The 22077-nt window shown below is 38.6% G+C and overlaps 1 protein-coding gene across 3 annotated transcripts in view; it reads left to right on the top strand.

The window, feature by feature from the left end:
• SMOC2 (SPARC related modular calcium binding 2) overlaps positions 1 to 22077 on the top strand; it is a 182079-nt gene that overhangs the window by 58523 nt on the left and 101479 nt on the right. For all 3 annotated transcript variants that reach the window (XM_060753764.2, XM_060753763.2, XM_060753762.2), the window contains exon 2: positions 12245 to 12416. In XM_060753764.2, coding sequence (XP_060609747.2) covers positions 12245 to 12416 — 172 coding nt within the window. The remainder of the gene's footprint in view (positions 1 to 12244; positions 12417 to 22077) is intronic.

The following is a 22077-nucleotide window of genomic DNA, read 5'->3' as shown; positions in this document are numbered from 1 at the left end:
ATTTCTTTTATTCTTAAAAAAATTCAAAAAATATTCTAAAAAAAGAAAAAAAAGTGATTTGCGCATGCGCGGGGGGTCCGCCATCTTAACGAATCGATTCGTTAATAATAACGAAATTTCGTAAATACCAAACTTTTTTAAAGGAAAATTTTGTAATTCTTTTAAATAACGAAACGCAAAACCCCCCCAAAAACGAATCGATTTTGGAAACAAATTTTTGCGTTGTTACCCAGGCCTAGTTTATACTACTGCAACGCTCTCTACGTGGGGTTGCCTTTGAAGACGGCTCGGAAGCTCCAACTAGTCCAACGCTCGGCAGCCATGATACTAACAGGAGCGGAGCGCAGGGAGCATACAACTCCTCAGCTGCACCAGCTCCACTGGCTGCCGATTTGCTACCGGGCTCAATTCAAAGTGCTGGCATTGGCCTATAAAGCCCTAAACGGTTCTGGCCCAAGCTACCTATCCGAACGTATCTCTGCCTATGAATCCACCAGGACTCTAAGATCTTCTGGGGAGGTCCTGCTCCCGATCCCGCCTGCATCACAAGGACGGCTGGCGGGGACGAGGGACAGGGCCTTCTCTGTGGTGGCCCCTTGGCTGTGAAACGCCCTTCCCATGGACATTAGATCAGCCCCTTCGTTAATGGTGTTTCGAAGAAAACTAAAAACATGGCTGTTTGAACAGGCGTTCGGATAAACAGTGCAATGTACACGATGAATATAGGAAACGGAATTATGGATGACGAATTGGATTACGATTATTAATGTGTTGTTATTGATGTGTCATTATTCTGTATATTATGTTGTTAATGGTTTTTAAATTCTGTATGTTGTTGGATTGACTTTTGCTCTTGTTGTGAATCGCGTTGAGTCGCCTACGGGCTGAGAAACTGCAGTATACAAACAAAGTAAATAAATAAATAAATAAATTAACAGTGTACTTAATAGGAAAGTTTCTAACATCAGTTCCATCCCTACTCAATGTTAACTAACACATATTTCCATGATGTGAAGTTTTTGCAGAGCAGGGGTTGGAATCACATGAAATCCTTGGCTTGTCTGTTGTGGCCCCGTACCCTCTAAAGCCCTCCCCAATCTCTCCCTCCCAAACCCCCCCCCAAAATCACAACTCTTGATGGGTAATGGTGTTGACAACAAATCCACTCTGTGGTTTAGTTGGAACTGGAAAAGAACTAAATTATAGACATTTATTTGCAGGTAACATTCAGCACCTGGGGGAGCTGCATGCAGTACTTAGACATTCTTTGGCATAGCAAGGTTGTTCCAAGGAGATCTGCTTTACTTCCCATGAACAGCTGTTGCCAGGTTTTTTTTTTCTAAATAGAGAAAATATATAGAAATTCTTGACTATGGATCAGCATCTCTACCTAGTACTTCCATAAAATTTCTTTAATTCTATTACCTTGCACAAAACGTTGAAAAGATAGAAATTGATCAATAATCTTCTTTCATGAACTAACTTGTCTGTTTCTAAATTTCCTTATTCTACCTGAAGGATCTGTTTTGTTTGTTTGTTTTCTTGTTTGAGCAAAGCAGGGCACGATTTTTCAGCAGTTCTAAATAGATTGGTTGAGGTGGGGTTCTCACCAGTAGCTATCTTTTCTGTGTTCTGATGATGGTGTGTGTGTCTGTGTGTGTGTGTGTGTGAGAGAGAGAGAGAGAGAGAGAGAGAGAGAGAAATTGAGGTGAATAAAACACATAAAACAACTTATTTAGAACTAGACAGCATTTCAGGTTTAGTGGCCTGAAAATATATACAGATTGATCATCCTGGATCTAGAATTCCAAAAGTGTCCCCATGGATGGCTGAAATAGTGACACCTTTGCTTTCTGATGGTTCAGTATATTTTGGGCCCAAATTTATCTATAAAAAGTATATAAACATCTTCAGGTGTATATAAATAAAACCATCTTCAGGTATATATCAAATGTATAAGGTGTATATGAAACTGAAATGAGTTTTGTGTTTATCTCATTATGTAAATACAATAGGTTCAAATTACAGGAAAGGTGATTCCACTTGAACATTTGGAAGAACTTCCTGATTGTAAGAAGTGTTCAGCAGGGGAACTCTCTGCCTCGGAGTGTGGTGGGAGCTCCTTTCTTGGAAGCTTTTAAACTAATATACGAACAGCAAAACAGAGAGGAAGGGGAAATGCAGATTAGACTATATTTCCAGCTCCTCCTAGCAAATTAAAAAGGATAGATTTATAAACCAAAATACAGATTGTAAGAAAAAAAAAATCTCTGGATGCATTTAGAAGGTGCTTTTAAGTGGCCTGTAGAGGATCTGTCAGGGGAACTTTGATTGTGCTTTTCCATGGCAGGGGATTGTACTAAATGCCTGATGTTGTCTCTTTTTTTAAAAAAATAATTTTTATTGTATTGTTATCACCTATTTGTAATACATTTATCTTTACTTTACATTGCTTTAGTTTCAATACATTTTTTCTTTCCACCCCTAATCCTCCCCCCTCCCCCCTCCCCCCGTTGGCAAGTTGGTCCTTCTTCATTTATTCAAGCCTTGATTGCATTCTATCTAGTTTTTTCCCCCCCAATGTTCGTCTTCTGGTTTAGCTTCTTGTATCCAATTTTTAAAGGGTGTCCATATTTGGTTGATTTTCTTTTGCTTTTCTATCCATAGTTTTTCATTTCTTATAATATCCATAATTTCCAATTGTACTTGTTCTCACACATATTCATGCCATTTTTTCAAGCGTCCATTTCTTTTTTTCTTTCTACCCCCAGGAAATCACAGCATGTACCGCTCTAAACAACCTGATGTTGTCTCTTCCAACTCTTTTATTCTATGAGTCTATGTATTCCAAAATGCAAAATCCAAAACACTTCTGGTCCCAAGAAATTTTGGTAAGAGATGCTCAACTTGGGCAGGTATATCTCTGTTAACATAGTAGTTGTGTTCTTGGGCATCAATAGGAAATATAACAGCCAAGGCAGAAATAACAAGGAAAGTTTTTGTACCACAGCAAAGAGCTGTTTAATATGTTTCAGAAACCTTTTATCCAAAGCTAAAAGTATGAACAAGTGAAATGAAACAATGTCAAGTGAGCTTTGCAAAAATAAACATTTTGAACATTCTAGAGGCCACTTAAAAGCACCTTCTAAATGTATCCAGAGATTTTTTTTCCTTACAATCTATATTTTGGTTTATAAATATATCCTTTTGAATTTGCTAGGAGGAGCTGGCAATATAGTCTAATCTGCATTTCCCCTTCCTCTCTGTTTTGCTGTTCGTATATTAGTCTCAGCAAAGGATTCTGGTTGCAGCTGCTATTTGTCTTGTCTGTTGTAAACAGGCACACAAAACTACATTATGATCAACTAGAGTACAATATCGTTCTTTCCCAGTTGAAGCTTTATTACATTGTTTAGTGTAAATATACTGCTGCAACCTGATACCAAAAATATGTTTCTCCAGCCCTCTTTCACCATCTTTCCAGTACTGGTGCTGCTAAAAACAAACCTCCAGATGGGGAATAAGAAGGAAGGGGGCTGGCTGGATGTAAAAGGAGGTTGTTTGTCAGATTCTTCATCAGCTGAGGTATGCTTGTATTTGTGACTGGCAAACTAGCAAATCCATTTGTGGATCATGATACATTTCTGAATGATTCTTATATCCAGCATAGAATTTAGACTATTGTACAGGCTTGTGAAAGGCAAAGCTGCTTTTTGGTTTGGCACAAGAACACATCTGGCTGGTTCTCAAGTTGTTTAGATGTGTTAGACATTTGAAATTCCATCTAGGTTCTTCTCTGTAAATTTGGTCTTTTTATAATTAATATTTACTTAGACATTTTTTTAAGAAAAGTGGTATTGCCATCTATCTCTTTAAAGAAGCATAAAGAAGAGAAATACCTTTAGTAAAGGGGGAAATGTTACTGGGGCCCTTCCAGACAGCCACTTAATCTAGAGTAAGGAAGTGGAATTAAAAATCCTAGTACATCAAGAAGACTCCACACATGAGCTCTCAGTTCTGGGAAATGGTCCCATGGCACCAGAAAGGGTGGTTAATGTGGATTGAAGGGAACCAAATAACCGCAAGCTCAATTTCCTTTCAGTAATACACTGGAAATGAGAACAAAGGAATGACTGGAGAGAGTTCTCATGGGAATTGCTTTCTTTTTGTGCTTCCATTTACCCACCCATGTGTCCGTGGCTCCATCTGTTTACATCTCTCCATCAGCTGTTTCGGGATTTTAAAATGAGGATAAGCATGAGAGCAGTCTACAGCAGTGTTCCACAAGGAACTCTCTTTTAATTTTTGAGGAGGAGAGTTGGGACATACAGTGTTCCATAAGCAGCTCATTTTTCATCTGATAATGGATTTTATGTTAACCTTTTTATCAAGTGTTTTTCATGATATCCTGCAATCAAGCACACATAAGAGATGAGTACTTTGTACCCCCCCCTTTTTTTTTAGATCTCACTGTCTACCAGGTTTTCAGGCCTGTATAGATGGGTCCTGATGGAAAGTTGCTTGCTCCACTGCTCATAGAGAACAGGTGAAAGAGAACAGGAGTCTTCATTGAACAGTTCTTAAGTATCTTAAAGACAACAGTATTAAATACTAATCATGGGCCCGGTAATTGTGTCATCTGTTTATTTCGTGTTTCCATTTTGTACTTTCCATTCTGATGGCATGAAATGGTACACCCCCTCTGGTTTGGAAATATCAGTGAAATGAAAGGAAAGTAAACCTCCTCTGGTTTGGAAATATCAGTGAAATGAAAGGAAAGTGGGAATGGTAACCATTCTGGTATTTCCAAACCAGTGGGGGTTTATAAACCTATAATTGGAAAGGACCAAGAAATTTATAGCCAGACTTCCACATTTGGAGGTTTACCTTTTGTGGATTTGCTTACATGCATATTTGTTGAATATGTTATTTTTAGGAATTTTTAGGTGCTCCAACATGACTGCCGGAAGTTGACAACAGAGTTGCACTGAAGGACCGACAGATTCCTTGGGAAGTGTTCTCTCAGGTTTTTAAAAAATGTTTTTTTATTTGCATTTTTTTCACTTTCACAAAGTTCAGCAACTCTAACTCCCGTAACTGTGGGGAGCTGATTGCACATACATAGCAAGACTGAGAGAGGATATAAAAGATAGAAATGGACCAAGAATTTTCTTTCATGAAGTCTTTCTGAATTTACTTATTCTGGAGGGGGGGGGGGGATAAAAATGCTACACAAAAAGTAAGACAAATAGAGAATTAAAGTTTTCATTCCTTACTACTGTTCCATTAAATAGTTAATTCTATGCTCAGATACAAAGGATGCCAATTTTTCATTTGTAATGAAATCTGATATTAATGGCCATGCTTTACAGTCAGACTTTCATACTTCCTTACAATGATGTAGGAGGAAATATAAGAAAGCTACAACTGGAGCACAAAAATCAAGTGGATTTATTATTCATATATATAAAAAAGAAAAGTTAGATCAGGTTTACTCTGTGCTGACTTTGGAAAGCTACAAAGATTGAACAAAAACAAGACTGGTGACTCTTTACCATAGATGGCAATGGCTGACTCAATGGCAATCATGCCAACTTCTTAAGATTTTTTCTCTGTTGGTGTGAATTAATAACTTCACAAATTCCTAAGTGCACTTCTCAGCAACTTATTTATTAGTGTCATTGCCATTATCATTGTTTTTATCAAATATTTCAAGTGGTATGAAGCACTACATATAATAAAGAAGCCAATTCAATTGGTTCAGCGTGAGGACGTGGACAAGATCCTTGGAGAAGTGAGGCCAACCACATGCATCCTAGACCGCTGCCCATCCTGGCATGTAAAAGAAGACAGAGGGGGGGGGGGGTTGGCAGAGTGGGTTAAAGCCTCCTTACAGGAGAGCAAGATTCAAGCCAGCCCAAAACAGGCTGTTATAAAACCGCTGTTGAAAAAAACCATCACTGGACCCCACTCAATTAATCAACTATTGGCCTGTTTCCAATCTCCCCTATTTGGGAAAAGTCATGGAACGTGTGGTGGCTTCGCAACTTCAGGAATTCTTGGTAGACACTGATTATCTAGATCCAGCACAGTCTGGCTTTGGGCCGGCACAAGGAACTGAAACAGCCTTAGTCACCTTAGTAGATGATCCACGCTGGGAGCTAGATAGGGGGAGCATATCCCTGTTGGTTCTGCTGGACCTCTCAGCGGCCTTCGATACCGTTGACCACAATATCTTTCTGGGATGCCTTGCAGGCATTGGACTTGGGGGTACTGCTTTTCAGTGGCTCCGGTCCTTCCTGGAGGGATGGTCTCAGAAGGTGTTATTGGGTGACACCTGTTCAACCCCACAATTGTTGTCGTGTGGAGTCTCTCTGGGTTCTGTACTGTCCCCGATGTTGTTTAACATCTACATGAAGCTGCTGGGGGAGATCATCCAGAGTTTCGGAGTACGATGTGGTCAGTCGAAAGGCCGAACAGGGCATAGGGTTACAGTCTGTGTTGGATGGGGTTACACTCCCCCTGAAGATGCAGGTTCGCAGCTTGGGAGTGATCCTGGATTCATCTCTGAGCCTAGAACCCCAGGTTTCAGCAGTGGCCAGGGGAGCTTTTGCACAGTTAAAGCGTGTGCACCAGCTGTGCCAGTAGCTTGGGAAATCTGATCTGGCCACAGTGGTCTATGCTCTGGTCACATCCCAAATAGATTACTGCAACACACTCTACGTGGGGTTGCCTTTGACGACTGTTCAGAAACTTCAACTAGTCCAACGAGTGGCAGCCAGATTACTCACCGGAGTGATATCCAGGGAGCATACCACCCCCTTGTGTCAGCTCCACTGACTGCTGGTCTACTTCCGAGCACAATTCAAAGTGCTGGTCTTGGCCTATAAAGCCCTATATGGTTCCAGCCCAGCTTACTTGTCCAAACGTATCTCCCTCTACATTCTACCTCGTAGTTTAAGATTGTCCTGGGAGGTCCTGCTCTCGGTCCCACCAGCTTCGCAAATGCGTTTCGCAGGCATGAGGGATAGGGCCTTTTTGGTGGTGACCTCCACCTGTGGAACTCACTCTCCTGCAAAATTAGGTTGGCTTCATCCCTCCTTTCTTTTAGGAAGAAACTGAAATCATGGTTTTTGGGACCAGGCTTTTGGACAGCAGGCATGCCAGCACTTTGGATGTTGAATTAGACTGGAAATGGCTATATGGTTTGATAATAATGTTTTAAATTGTTTTTAACTTACTGTTTTATTTATCGTTTTAAATTGCTGTTATATTTGTTATATTTGTACGTTGTGGCATTGAATCGCTGCTGGTGTAAGCCACCCTGAGTCCCCCCTTGGGGGTTGAGAAGGGTGGGGTAGAAATGTTGGAAATGAAGAAATAATAAATTTCTTGTCAAAATCCAGAGAAAAGTAATATTTTTATTGGGCCAACTAAAAAGCACAAAATATGTATTCCGCGCTTTCAAAGCTTTGCTGTTTTTTTAATCATACAAAGATGTCTTGTTTGTAGATTGGTTTTTTTTTTGTATTTTACTACATGATCAAATCAGCTATCCCTGAATATGTTTGTTCAATTTTTATGAAAGAATTACAATTTAAGAGTTGATGTACCACGTAACATGCTTCTTGCCAAAGGGAAATGGCATTTGGAAGTGGTTGTTCAATAACATCACTACTGGAATAGGATGAAGTGTGCTTGACTTCCATCACGATCCCTAACATCTGCCATATAGATGGTAGTGTTGTGGCTCAATCTGAGTCTGAGACTGAACTGTCTGGACCTTATGCTGGGCCTTCTGGGCCTTCTGAGCCTGACTTTCTTCAGGATGACGAGGAGGCTGATGGGTTACAGATTCCTGTACATGTTCTAGACGGGGCTGATAGTGTGGCTTCTGAGGAAGAAACAGAAAGTCTGTTCCCCGAGAAAGGAATGTGCCTTTAGATAAAGATAGTGAAACTCCACAACTGCAAGTGGAGACTCTTTTGGTTCCCAGGGTGATCAAGCCCAGCTGAGCAAAGATAATGAGTTGTCTAGCCTTGAAGATAATAGTGAATTAATGAGTAGACAGGATCATTTACAGTTAAGAGTTCGCAGAAGCACACGCCTTGCCAGAAAATGTGAAGCCAAAGGTCAACACAATGTGTTCATGTCAGGGAAAATTATTTAATGATGAAGCCTACAGGCATTTTCTGTCAGTCCAATGTTGCTCTTTCCTTGTTAACTTCTGTGGAATTACCTTGGCTTTTGTGGAACGCTTCTGGCTTCTTTGAGACTTGGATTTTGATCCTGATGTTACCTGTCTACCATGGACTCTTGTTTGACCATTGCTAAGGGATTATGCTTCATGTTATTTGCCTTTGGATCTTGGGAACATTGCCTTTGCATTTAAGACTCTGTTTTGCATCTTTATTTCTCTGTTTTGATTTTGCTTTTTCTCAATAAACTACAAAACCTACAGCCTTGGTGTGTGGTGGTGTCTTGAGCAAAGTGAAAACTACCCTGAGTTGCAACAAGTAGTAGGTCTTATTTGATCTGGACTCCTTGATATAACTCTGGCCTGCTTCACAGATACATCTGGGCTTTCAGATGACTTATGAGTAGTCCCTGTCAATTAGATATATTGAAAATAGATTTTCAAGCTGGCTCCATGTATTATTATTATTATTATTATTATTATTATTATTATTAACTTTATTTGTACCCCGCTAGCATCTCCCGAAGGACTCGATGCGGCTTACACAGGCCGAAGCCTCAAAACACAATACAATAGAGAACATAACACAACAATAGCAAAGCAAATCAAAACAATAAGCAAAATAACGACAATGGCAGTACATCAAGACATTATTAAAAACTGGTTCGGCCGGCGCACTGGGGTACAAGGGTTAAAAGTGCTGAAATGGCTGGAGGCACGTAGGATTAAAAGTGCGGTGTGCAGCGATGTACTCTTTTAAAGGAGTAAAACTTTATTGAATTACAAAATGGACAACTAGAAAAATTAGAAATGTTTATACTCAATAATGTAACTAGCTTTTGCTCTATGCCATCTTCTGCTGGTCTGAGTTTTTACTATGTAACTCAAGCAGGTGCTTCAGATGGCATCACATAGTCATAGGATTCACTGAGCAAAAGAGAAGCAGACTTACATCACATAGTCATAGGATTCACTGAGCAAAAGAGAAGCAGTCTTTGCAGGGTGTTAATTTTCAACTTTGGTGAAAAGTGAAATAACATACAATTAACTATTCACATATCAGTTCATGTGGACCTTTGAACAGTAGCCTGAAATCCAGTTCAAATTTCGACTACATGGAAGTTGCTGGTTTGGATCTCATTTAGTAAGAAAGGTGGAATACCAATCAAATAAATAGGTACAAATACTTTATTGAAATCAAAGGGTCTTCTTTCCAAGTAAATGTGATGAAATAATTGGATTTTATACATTTAAGTTTTACTTATGTAATGAGTTAATGTACAAGATAGTTGATCCATAATCGTACCCAAGATAGAAACAAAGAAGACTTCTTAACTACAGTTGAACTACTAGTAAATGGAGGCATATAGGAAACAAGACATGAACATGAGCAGCTGCTCATGTTCCCTTAATTCAGGATGGTCAAGGTCCAGCAACAAAACACCACTGAGTAAGCTTCCAAATGTGTCCTGAAACATTACCCCACAGATGTTACTGAGTCATCTCCAGGACTAAGAAACAATATGATCATGACAAATAGAATGAATTACTAGTGGTTATTATTACAGGCTGCAATGGTAGCAACAGTTCTGCTTCATTTATATTAGTCATATTTTGAGGAAGCATGATTTTCCAACGTTTGTATCCCAGAGAAAATTGATGGTGATAGACCTTGTTAAATGGAAAAGGAAACTTGGATAATAGAAATATTTAGGCTGATGTGGGAGCAATTTGGATCTTTGAGTGGATTTTGGACATTGGGCAGCAGAATGTAGGAAGAGAGTTTACAGTGGTTCTCAATCTGTGGGTCCCCAGGTGTTTTGGCCTACAACTCCCAGAAATCCCAGCCAGTTTACCAACTGTTAGGATTTCTGGAAGTTGAAGGCCAAAACATCTAGGGACCCACAAGTTAAGAACCATAGGCTTCCATGGATGAAAAAGAGGGATAACTAGGGAATTCATATTGTCTTGGGAAAATAATTATAGGAGCAATATGTGAAAATATTTGTCATTTATACTAGGAGAGTACAGTGAGCAGTTGCAATGTGAACAATAAGAGGGGTGCTCATAATAAGGTAGAAAATTGTATTTATTTGTTGCTTCAGAAAATCAATCCAATGACACAACATTCAATAAACAAAAAAGTTTGGCTTGAACCTAGGAATATCATGAGATTGCCAGCTCTTCCAGTGGATTTCTGATTATACTAAAACATGTGTTGATGCCTTTTAATGTTTTATTTATTTATTTAACGTATTTCTACCCTGTCTTTCTCACCCTTGAAGGGGACTCAAGGCGACTTACATATAGGCAATTATTCAATGTCTTACAGCAGTGGTTCTCGACCTGTGAGTCCCCAGATGTTTTGGCCTTCAACTCCCAGAAATCCTAACAGCTGGTAAACTGGCTGGGATTTCTGGGAGTTGTAGGCCAAAACACCTGGGGATGCACAGTTTGAGAAACACTGCCTTAGAGCAACATACAATTCAAATAATATTAAAATAAAAATTAAATGTTCACCAAGATGTTACTGACATTCTTACTAAATATTAGGCACATATAACTTCTTCCCTGTCAAATGAGTATGGTGGTTTGGTGCAAAATTAGGCATTCATCTTTTGAGTTTTTACTCAGAGAAGAATTTGGCATTCCAATTTATTTGAACTGGATATACCTCTATTTAAGGCAGAGGAGGGCAGCATTGTTGGGCTTGAGGGCAATTCTTTCACTCAGAATCTCCCTTGGACTGCTCATACTTTCAAAAAAGACCAAATAAATAAATGAACAACAACAACAAAAATCTGGAAATGGACAGAAATCCTTTTCTGGTATAAAAACTTATAGGATTGATCTATTGGGTCGCAACCTGTTTTAAAAGGTGAGCTACTGCTCCTCAAGGCTTACAGGAAAGCCAATTCATACATTGGGGTACAGAAAATAGGTAGAGTGGAATTCAGAAGGGTTGAGTGTTGTATAAACAGTTTGTGGACTGCATGTGGACTTTGACCATCTCTGATTTATGGATTGGTTAATATTATATCTTCAGTGTTTTATTCGCAAAAGGGGAATAAAAAGCAGTGAATGACTTCCTAGAGTAGCTGTGATGATAAACACAAAAAAATAAGTGTAAAACTTTCTGCAAATTAGAATTGCTGTATGTATATGACAATTATAGCAATAATAATGTCAGCCTGCATGTCGGTTTGATATTAATAATGGGAAAAGATTAGTATGTTGTCTGACTTATGGTGCTTTCTAAGAACCATTTGTTGTGCCTTTCAGTGATTATCTACTTCTGACAGCATACCTTTCATAGCTTTATTTGCAAGTTGAAACAGAAAAAATATTTTCCTGCAAACATAAAATGAAAATACATCTTATGTGTCATCACTGAGAATTGTGAAATAAAATGCCCTTTTGCTCATATATAGTTGAAGTAATAACAAGGTATAAAAACTAATTACACTTTCAATGGATCCTATTACTGATATTACAAGGTTCAAGGATTATTCTGTATTAAAATCATATACATCCTATAGCCATGGTAACTAAATGTAATGTCTGTTTTTATCTATGGGCACTGTGCCTGATTGGAAAAAGGGTGTTGAGGATGACTTCCTCAGCATTGTATTGGATATGTACATCAGTGTATGTCTTTGCACTAAATAGTAATGTTTGGCTATATATTGTATGCCAGACACCAGGTATATTAACATTTAACCAGTGCAAATATCGGTTTGAGATTAAACAGCCATTGCATATTACCCTGGACTCCAATAATCCTTATAATTGCTAGTACTTGGGGGCCAATTCACATATTCATCTAGGCACCGTTCTTTCTTGATGTATTATTTACGTATTGCTTTACTCCACCTCAGCTTGTTAGTATATCACAGTATTAGTTTGTCTAGCCGAAGATGATCTCATGCTCACCATTTCAAGGAGAATTACTCTTCATTGTACCTAGATATTGCATCAGTAATTTGACAGCTTTTTGTGTATAATACACTCCAAACTCTGACTTTATTTTGCTTTGATCTGTTGAAGTTTTTACGAGTGGAGCAAGACAAGGACAAAGAATGCAGCTTGGAGTGTACAGGATCCCCTCAGAAGTCTCTGTGTGCTTCAGATGGCAGGACATTCCTATCCCGTTGCGAATTTCTACGGGCAAAATGCAAAGATCCTCAGCTAGATATTGCCTACCGGGGCAACTGCAAAGGTAATAATTGATGCTTTACCCACACTTCTTAAAATATCAGTTCATTTAAAACAGGGGTCCACAAACTTTTTAAGCAGAGGGCCTGGTCACAGTCCCTCAAACTGTTGGAGCGCCTGATTATAATTTGAAAAAAACATGAATGAATTCCTATGCACACTGCACATATCATATTTGTAGTACAACCCTCCCCCCCCCCACTTTAAAACAATACAATAATTAAAATGAAGATAAATTTTAGCAAATATAAACTTATTAGTATTTCATTGGGAAGTGTGGGCCTGCTTTTGGCTGATGAGATAGGACAAACATTGGCTCCACACACAGGCTGGGAAACATGAAAAGCTCTTGCGGTCTCCACAAAGATACTCTCATACCAAATCTATCCAACAGATTGTTGTGTGCTTTCAAGTAATTTCAGACTGATGTTGACCCTTGGGGGGCCATATCTGGCCCCTGGCCTTTAGTTTGAGGATCCCTGATTTAAAATGACAGTGGAATATATACTGAATATTAAGATGAAAATCCTGAGTGTAATAGTGAAAGAAATACAGAACCAGTTTGAATGTCAAGTTGTAGCTATCATGTATGCATTTCCCCATACATGTCTTGCCCACCTACATAATCCTACCAAGTGATAGGAAGGATTTCCTAGGAAGCAGCCTTACATAGTATCTAACCACTATTCCATCTGCCCCTGTATTGTTAGCTCTGATTGGCTATCCATGGTTTCAAGCAGGATTTCTTCCTGAAACAACCTGGAGATTCCTAGCATAAATAGGCCAGACTCTCCTTAAATGTTAAAAGCTTAGTATGTACATTGGTGTATGGAGGTATACTCATTTTCCTCAAACTACGTACTTTCACAGAAAGATCACATCTCAAGGAAGCAGTGCTAAAATTGTTGTCTGGATGGGCTTATCCTGTGTATATATGTCAGACTTTTCTTCATATAATTATTTAGCATTCTTTTGGATGCAAGACATATTCTGGGACTCTAGTGAGCATGATTTATATTATAGTCCACTCTAATGAAGTGTGGGGTGGATTTACTAGATTGGGAAAGCAATGAAGTTAGCCGGGCTGGGTCTATAAATTACCAGAACTGGCCCAATAATTAGACACTTGTTTACTTCATCACACTAGAGAATTAATCCACTTTAAATCAGGTTTCTGCTTCCTGCCGAATTCTGGAGTTTGTAGTTTAGTGAAGCTGTTAAAGGCTCCTCCCTAAACTACAAACCCCAGAATTCTGCACAAGGCAGCAACCAGATTTAAAGTGGATTCATTCTCTAGTGTGATGAGGGCTAATGTGAAGTGGCTGTTTCAGGCTGAATAACCTTCTGGAGTAGCAGATTTCTATCTGCTCCTCTCTGTTAGAGAGAAGAGTTAAGTATGTCACACATTCTGTCTTGCATTTCAAATTCATCTGCTACCTTATGGGTGGCAGGTTATATTTTCCCCGCTGTTGGCGTTAAAAATGTTTAATTTACCCTTCCAGTTGTCTTCTAAATATATACCGTATAGAATGGGAAATCATTTTGTCTTTTGCCCTCTGCAGCAAAATTAATCCTGAAAGTCACATACCCAAATCATTCATACTGATGAGCATGATGTCTGAGGCACTTAAGCAATTGTATCTCAGGCTGCTTCTACACAGGCATGTAATCTGGATTGCAATGTGAATTAAAGAAATCCAATTCCACTCCAGAGGGGCTCCACACACAGGCTGGGAAACATGAAAAGCTCTTGTGGTCTCCACAAAGATACTCTCATACCAAATCTATCCAACAGAACTTTTTTTTTTCATACTCCCTTTGGAAAAATGCTCTGGATTGCAGCAGAGCATCGGATGAGAATCAGCAATGGAGCTCATCTTCCAAATCAAAAATAAAAAGGGGAAAGTGATTTCTTCTTGGGCAAGGACTGAAAAGGTATTTGTTTACTTTCCAACAAGTGCTGTATCTGGTTCCTTTATCTGAATTTTCCAGAGGTGGCTCTGTTTACACAAGTGCAGCGCATTCTCCTCCTGAATTTCTGCTCTGCATGTTCAATTCATTTTATCACTGATTTCAGACTTTCTCCTGACTTTTTAAACATGTGTTTCCATGTGGATGTGTATTGCAGAGTGCATTAGGGGCGTGCATTTTATAGCCACCCCAGCTACTCTATAATCACATATTCTGGATTTTACAGCATATGTAGATGAGGCCTCAGTCCTACTGCCTTAGCCAGAGACTTGAGTCTTTTCAGACGAACGAAGCTTTCCTAACCCTAACCCTAACCCTTTCCTATAATTAATTGAAATTTGTAGAGTTAAAAATGAGAAACATGATATGTCATGTATAATGACATATCATGTTTCTCATGTACAATAGTCAGCATAGCATATCATCAATATAGGAAGATATCGTTCAGCAGCACCTTTCCTCCTGACCGAAATTTTCCTTTAATTACAACGTACAAGAGTTCTATTCAGAAAAAAAACCAATCCATACTCAGTCACAAGTGTCCTATTAGCAGGTCCTGATTTATTGCCTCCTGTTGACAGTGGCACAGCCTCTTAATTGCTTTAATAACTGGTTGTCTTGCAGTGTTATTATGATTTTAAAATAGTGACATAATGTTAGTTTGCAATAAAACAGGAACAAAAAGGTTAAAAATTGCCAAATTATAAACTATTCAACCCAAGGGAATTAAAACCTCCTAAAGTCATAATGAAAAGCTACCCATCAACAAATTATCATACATATTCGAATAAGTCAATCCAAATATAAGCCAGCACCTAATTTTACCACAAGAAACTAGGAAAACTCATTAACTTGAGTATAAGCCGAGGGTGGGAAATGCAGCAGCTACTGGTAAATTTCAAAATAAAAATAGATACCAATAAAATTACATTGATTGAAGCATCAGTAGGTTGATTTTTAAAAAATATTTACATAAAACTTTAATTTAATATAAGACTGTCCAACTTTGGTTAAATCGTTATTGTGGGGGCTGAAAGAGAATGGCTTCTCTGAAACTTGCAACTCTGGGGCAGAGACCACCTCAAACAAATGGACCCTACGGAAATGCAGAATGCACATATAAAGCCAATATATAAAATACCTTCACTGTTAGCCTCGTTGTCCAAAATTATCATCTGAGCCGTTCCAATATTCAATTTCACATAATTCCATGTTTGTCTATTGCACTAGATTCCAAAGACTTGTTCAAATAGCCACATTCAAATATCCACATCTACAAAAAGATAGCAAGGAAGACTCCCCTAGCTTTCTGGGGAGTTCCAGAGCAATCACTGAGAATCACTACATTTGGATGTGTCTATTTAAGGGTGAACGTCTGGGATAGAACAGGGATTCTGTTGGTGTACCGTCCACCTGGCTCCTCAACAGTCTCCCTGCCTAGGCTAAGCAGGAAAGTCTTGGGCCTGGTGCTGGAGTCCCAATGGCCAATAGTGCTGGGAAACAGTCATGCCAAGACTGCCTTACTGGTTGCCCGCTGTGGCAACCATGAATCTGTCCCAAATGGTATCTGGCCCCACCCATAGTGCTGGACACACATTAGACTTGGTCTTCTGTTCAGGATGGGATGAGAGTGATGGTATAGTGGAGGAACTTGGTGGAAAGTTTCTTTGTCATTGACCGATCACCACCTGGTTAGATTTAGACTCACTAGGGCTCTAAACTTCTGCAGACATGGAGGACCAATTAGGAAGGTCCACCCCAGGAGGAACACACCAAAGTGCCAACACCACAGAAGTTGAAAAGAATATGTTACAAATAGTGATGTTATCTGTAAGCGTTATTTTAAATTAGATAATGAGTTGAATTGTTACTGTTATTAATCCTGCTGTACCAGGAACATACATCTAAAATAAGGAGAATTGTGAGGTCATTTCGGGGCCATTTTTATCTTTTAAAAGTTTTTTATTTGCCTACAAACCAATAAAATGAACAGATTGGAGACTTTTCATGGACTACATAAAAAACTAGAAGAGAAGATCATTGGTAAAAAGTTGAGCCCTGGAATTTGATTAAAGGTAATAGGAGAACGGACAAATATTCCTGAAAGGAAACAAAAGAAAAGAAAGAATAAAACCACAAAGGACTAGAGTGTAAGTCAAATAACAGCTATATTTCCCCCCCCCCTCTTTTTCTCCCTCTTTTTCTCCCTAATATATATTCATTTTCTTTCTTCTTCCTTTTTTCCTTTTTCCTTTTATGTAAAATAGTAACTGAAAATCTGAATAAAAATTATTTAAAAATAAAATAATGAATAATGTGCATGATCCACTTGTGTGTGTGTGGATAACAATGAAAATGAGTAATGTATTACTTTTTAAAACAACCACACAAAAAAACCAAACAATGTCCCAGGCTCTGTAACAATATTATCTAGTTTTGCCATTAGAAAGTGGATGAATAAAGGATAAGAATGATTGAAAATATTAACATGGAAGAAATCTTAATCTGAGGTTCTTCTTTAGTTCAACTGAATTGTAAAGTAAGCTTTATGTGCATATCACTACAATTGTGTGATAGCATTCTGTTTATCACTTCTCTTGCAACATCTTTTCCTCTCCACAGTTTTTGGTTAGCGATCTAACCAAGCTGTGATATTTAATGCTCTGCTTCACATTTCTGATTAATCTGAATGGCATTTTGGCTAATTAGGTGCCAACTACTCAGGGTTTTGTACTGCCTGCTTGAAGCCAATGTTGATACACTTCCCAGTTTAAATGCAGGGTATGATTTTCAGCACAATGCCTTCCTTCTTTTATATATAAATACAAATGATCACAAAGGTTTACCTTCATTCATGCTGTATACAAAAAGAGACCACACAGAGATATCCTCCAGGAGACAATTTTCCATATTACTCATTTCTCATCTCTATTAGCTTCAAAAAGCCTTTAACGCAACAAGAATTCTCTATAGAGACAGCCTGTCTCATCTCTGTTCTGTTTGAAATGAAATATTTTGCTTGTTCTCTAGTCTTCTGCATAATGCTCTCTTGTATTGTCTAATTGGCTCTACCACCATATGTACTTAGGGGTGACACTGACAAAGAAAACACTACTGAAATCTAACCTCTTGTTAACTGCTGTTGACAACTCAAAGAAGACTTCTTAACACACCAGAAATTCTTTAGAGCACCATGATGAACTTTCCCCCTCCAGCTACCCTACAAAGCCAAATAGAAAAGAAAGAAATCAAATGCAAGCATTTTTAGTCATGTCATAGGTGCTGAGATACATTTTGCTTATACAGTTGTCATCCAAACTGATTAAAAAGGCTAGAAATATTCCAGTTTTGGTCCTGTTCTTTCCAGTTTTATGTTGGCAATCAATGCATGTTTTGTTTATATGAAAAGAACAGGAACAAAATCTGAGATTTTTGCATCACTCTGGATGAATCTATTGTTACCTAAACAGTGACTAATTCAGTGCTTCATTTTCCAATTCTTATTTTCACTTGAGCATCTCTAAATGAAGTTTGGATTCCCCCATAGCAATCAAAGCTGATATTCACATTCATGGGTACTGCTTAAGCCATGCACACACCACTTCTAATCACCGTGCTATGTATATAACTGAAATTACCATCCTGGCAGTCATGTATCAACAATTTAAATAGGATGATCTTTGCAAACACAGTGTTTGGCAGAATTCCCAGAAAGCAATGCTATGCAAAGGTCACTTCCATATTAACATGTATAGAATTGTGCAGTTAGCATTCCTATACCGTTCAAGGAAGCACTTTCCAGAAATGTTAAGGTGATCTGTGGAAAGTTAATTTGAAATAGGTGTACAAAGTTAACTGGAGTTACCGTTGCTATGGCCCATATTTCTCTTCGCTAGAAGGCTCAGGAGTCTTCTGATAGCCAATCACAACGATTTAGTATTTTTTGTTGATTTCATGGTTTAATCCATTATATTTCCCCCAAGAGCAGATTAAATGACTTGTTAATCATCAGTGATTTGGAGCCCAAAGAGCCATCTGTGGAACCGAACAATTCAAAAAGTTTACTAGTTATCTTTCATTAAGCAGGAGAGGTGGTCAGACTTAATTTCAGAACTCTAACAAAACTTTCAACATTTCATTATTATTGTGTTATAGCCGATTTTTATGACAGAACTAATAAGATCTGCTATTTATAACAAAATGTTGAAAGTTTTGATAGAGTTCTGAAATTTTCACCACCTGAACTTTAGCAACATTGTAGAAGCAAAGCACCAGCACCCCCTAATTTTGTAAGTACTTTAGAACCATTTAGAACCATGGATTGCCCATGCCTATGTAGGGCATGAGCAGAGAGGCAAACATGTGAGCCAACTGCTGTCATTTGGCTGGCCCATACAATTTTTACAAAAGCACAAATGTGAGTCAAGGTCATCTAATGGCTAATGGCTTGAATACTAAAAGTTCTTTTTTATCATGTCTTTTTTTTTTACCTCAGAGGGTTTTCAGTGGATGGATCTGGATTTAGGTAGAATTCACACGGTAGAATTAATACAGTTTGACACCACTTTAATGGCCATGGCACCATGGATGTTGTGGTCTTGTTAGCAATGAGCATGCTGTAATAATGAGTAGGCCTGCTTTCACTCTACTGATTTCAGTATGGACTTAAAAGGTCTGAAGTAGCAGATTGGACCCTGAAATGAAACCTTGAATAAGCACAGGACATAGTATCAAAATAATAATATAATATTAAGCAACAGCATCCAAATAATAAAAATGTGGACTTTCTGAATATGATTATTGGACAGAAAAGCCAAGAATTTGAAGTAACTGACATTCTTTTCCACTCTTGTTTTCAACATTTCAATAAAGATCTGTCAGAGAGTGTTTAGATTTAGTGGCTGTTGCCACAATACAATGGGTGGGTTGCAATGACCAAGGAAGTTCTAGCCAGCTCTGTGATCCTTTTGTTTTCTTCAGAATTTTTATTCGCAATGGTGAGACGTCTAGAATGTCAGATACATTTCCAAGAGGGAAAATTACTTTTCTTTTTATTGTTAATATTTCAGATTTTAAAAGCAGAGGATGTGGATTGGAATAGACTTCCATAATGATGTAAAGGAATGTTTTGTAAGAACTGGGTTGTAACTAAAGCAATGAACATTATTTGCAGAACATCTCTGTTCCATCTATCTTTATCTGCCCAGCTTTTGATTTTGAATGACTGTGACAGAATTTTGAATAATGAGCTGTAAAAGCAATACAATTAAAAATGCGTAAGATGCTTCAGGACCCTTTCACACAGCCATATAACCCAGAATATTATGGCAGAAAACACCCTGCCCCATGCCTACAGATGATCTCTCCCAGTGGCTTCATGTAAAAATTAAAGAGCATTGGAGGTAGAATGGCACCTTGTGGGACACCACATAACAGCCCCTTTTTTGAGGAGGAGCTATCCCCAAGCACCACCATCTGGAACCTGCCTGAGAGGTACAACCAGAATCACTGCAGCACAGTGCCTCCGATTCCCAGCCTCTTCAAGCATTCCAGAAGGATACCATGGTCAATGCTATCAAAGGCTACTGAGATCTAAAATCACTTTTAGGAAAACACTCTCCCTGTCAGTGTTAAAATTGAGATCATCCACTAAAGTGACAATAACAGTCTCAACTCTGTATCCTGCTCTGAAGCTGGTTTGAAATGGTCAAGAAAGTGTGTGTCATCTAAGACTACCTGAAGTTGGAGGGCAACTGCCTTCTGAATCACCTTGCCCAAAAAAGGAAGGTTAGAGACTTGGCTGTAATTATTAAGGTCCAAGGGATCCAGGGAGGGCTTTTTCAGCAGCAGTCGAACTACTACTTCTTTTAAACAGGATGGAAAGTTTCCCTCCCTAGAATCATAGAATCAAAGAGTTGGAAGAGACCTCATGGGCCATCCAGTTCAACCCCCTGCCAAGAAGCAGGAATATTGCATTCAAATCACCCCAGACAGATGGCCATCCAGCCTCTGTTTAAAAGCTTCCAAAGAAGGAGCCTCCACCACACTCCGGGGCAGAGAGTTCCACTGCTGATCAGCTCTCACAGTCAGGAAATTCTTCCTCGTGTTCAGATGGAATCTCCTCTCTTGTAGTTTGAAGCCATTGTTCCGCGTCCTAGTCTCCAAGGAAGCAGAAAAGAGAGATGAATTGATAATTTGTTGTATTTGAGATAAAATTGCATCTCCTCCCTGGACAACCAGCCAAGATGGACAGGGATCAAGAAGGCAGGTTGTCTTCCTTACTTGCCCCAGCAGCTTGTCCACATCAACAGTACTCACAATTGAAAGTGATTCCCCCACTTACAGTGTAAACAAACAAAACCCCATAATATTCTTGTTCATGAGATATTATATTTTGCACAAAATGTACTGATTCCTGTGCAAAAATATTGCTTTTATATTATAGAAAAGTAACTTTTTAAATAAGAAGGTTCTTTGTGTTCTGAGCATAAGTATTTTGTGTGCAGAAATCAGCATATCTTACATTGCAATTATATTAAAGCAGATTTTTAAAAAGATGTTGACTTAATTATTTTGTTTTTACTGGCAGCTATAAGGTGAGGTGATTGTAGATTCTACACCCCCAATATGCTCTGGTTTGGGTAGATGAGAACACCATTGCTATTTTGCTTCAAACAGGAAATCCTTTTTTGGAGTGTGTGTGTGTTTCCTTACAGCAAAGGATTTCATTTCCCAATTCATGCGGGGCAATAATAATAACCAATTGGTCTGACCATTGCTTAATATCTTAAGTACTATAGATCTTGTTCTTAAATCTCCTACAAAACATTTTGCAGACCTTACTGTCCTGTAGATTATATTCTGGAATCTTCCACAATGTCAAAGGAGTTATGTGAACATAAAAAGTTTGTGAACAATGACACCATCTTACTCAGCTGTTGGGTAAAAAATCCTATTCCCCTCTTAACTCTACTGGGACTGCACAATGAAGAAAGAACACTGTTGCATGAACTCTGCCATTTCATTGTGCAGTCCCAGTAGAGTTAAGAGGGGAATGGGGGGGGGGGGGGAGTTGGCATTTTATATGCAAAAGTGAGTTTCCATCTCTCCCTCTCTCCCTCGCTCATTCTGGCTCCTCCTACACATTTCTATGACCCTTAACTGCTAATTGAGGGCTATAGTGCCTGAGTGGCATCTTTTCATCTCACACTTTGGCATCTTCAAATCCCAAGTCTGTGATCACTGTGGCTTGTCTTGGAGTGAGCAGTATCTATAACAGATGTGTCCAGTAGAGAAAGAACAGATTTCTCATTCTTGTGTACTGTCAGGACATTCCTTTGTCTGTAACTAATTTCCCTGCTGAAAAGGGTGAATGGTTGGGTGAGAACAAGTGGCATTTTAAGTTGTACCACTTTATTTTAAAATTGACATTTGCAGATAACATGCTTGTGTTTTGGAGGTTCAAAGAGCTTAAATGTGGGGCAATATATGCCAAGTTCATTTTCAGGTTCTGGGCAAAAGTGGAATTTTCAGACTGGGGCTTCTTGGAAGGCTAGTATGTTTGCAAATACTAACTGTATTGTTTCCAGTCATTTTCAAGATGATATTGAATCACAAAAGGTTACAGTACATGAGTTCTAGAATCAATTGTTAAGGCATTGTACAAAGGCCCTAGTTATAGAATTCTTCAAATA

The sequence above is a fragment of the Anolis sagrei genome, chromosome 1 (assembly GCF_037176765.1).
Source record: "Anolis sagrei isolate rAnoSag1 chromosome 1, rAnoSag1.mat, whole genome shotgun sequence".
NCBI lineage: Eukaryota > Metazoa > Chordata > Lepidosauria > Squamata > Dactyloidae > Anolis > Anolis sagrei.
Note: the sequence above shows the minus strand (reverse complement) of the source record. Positions and strands in the feature narration are given on the sequence as shown.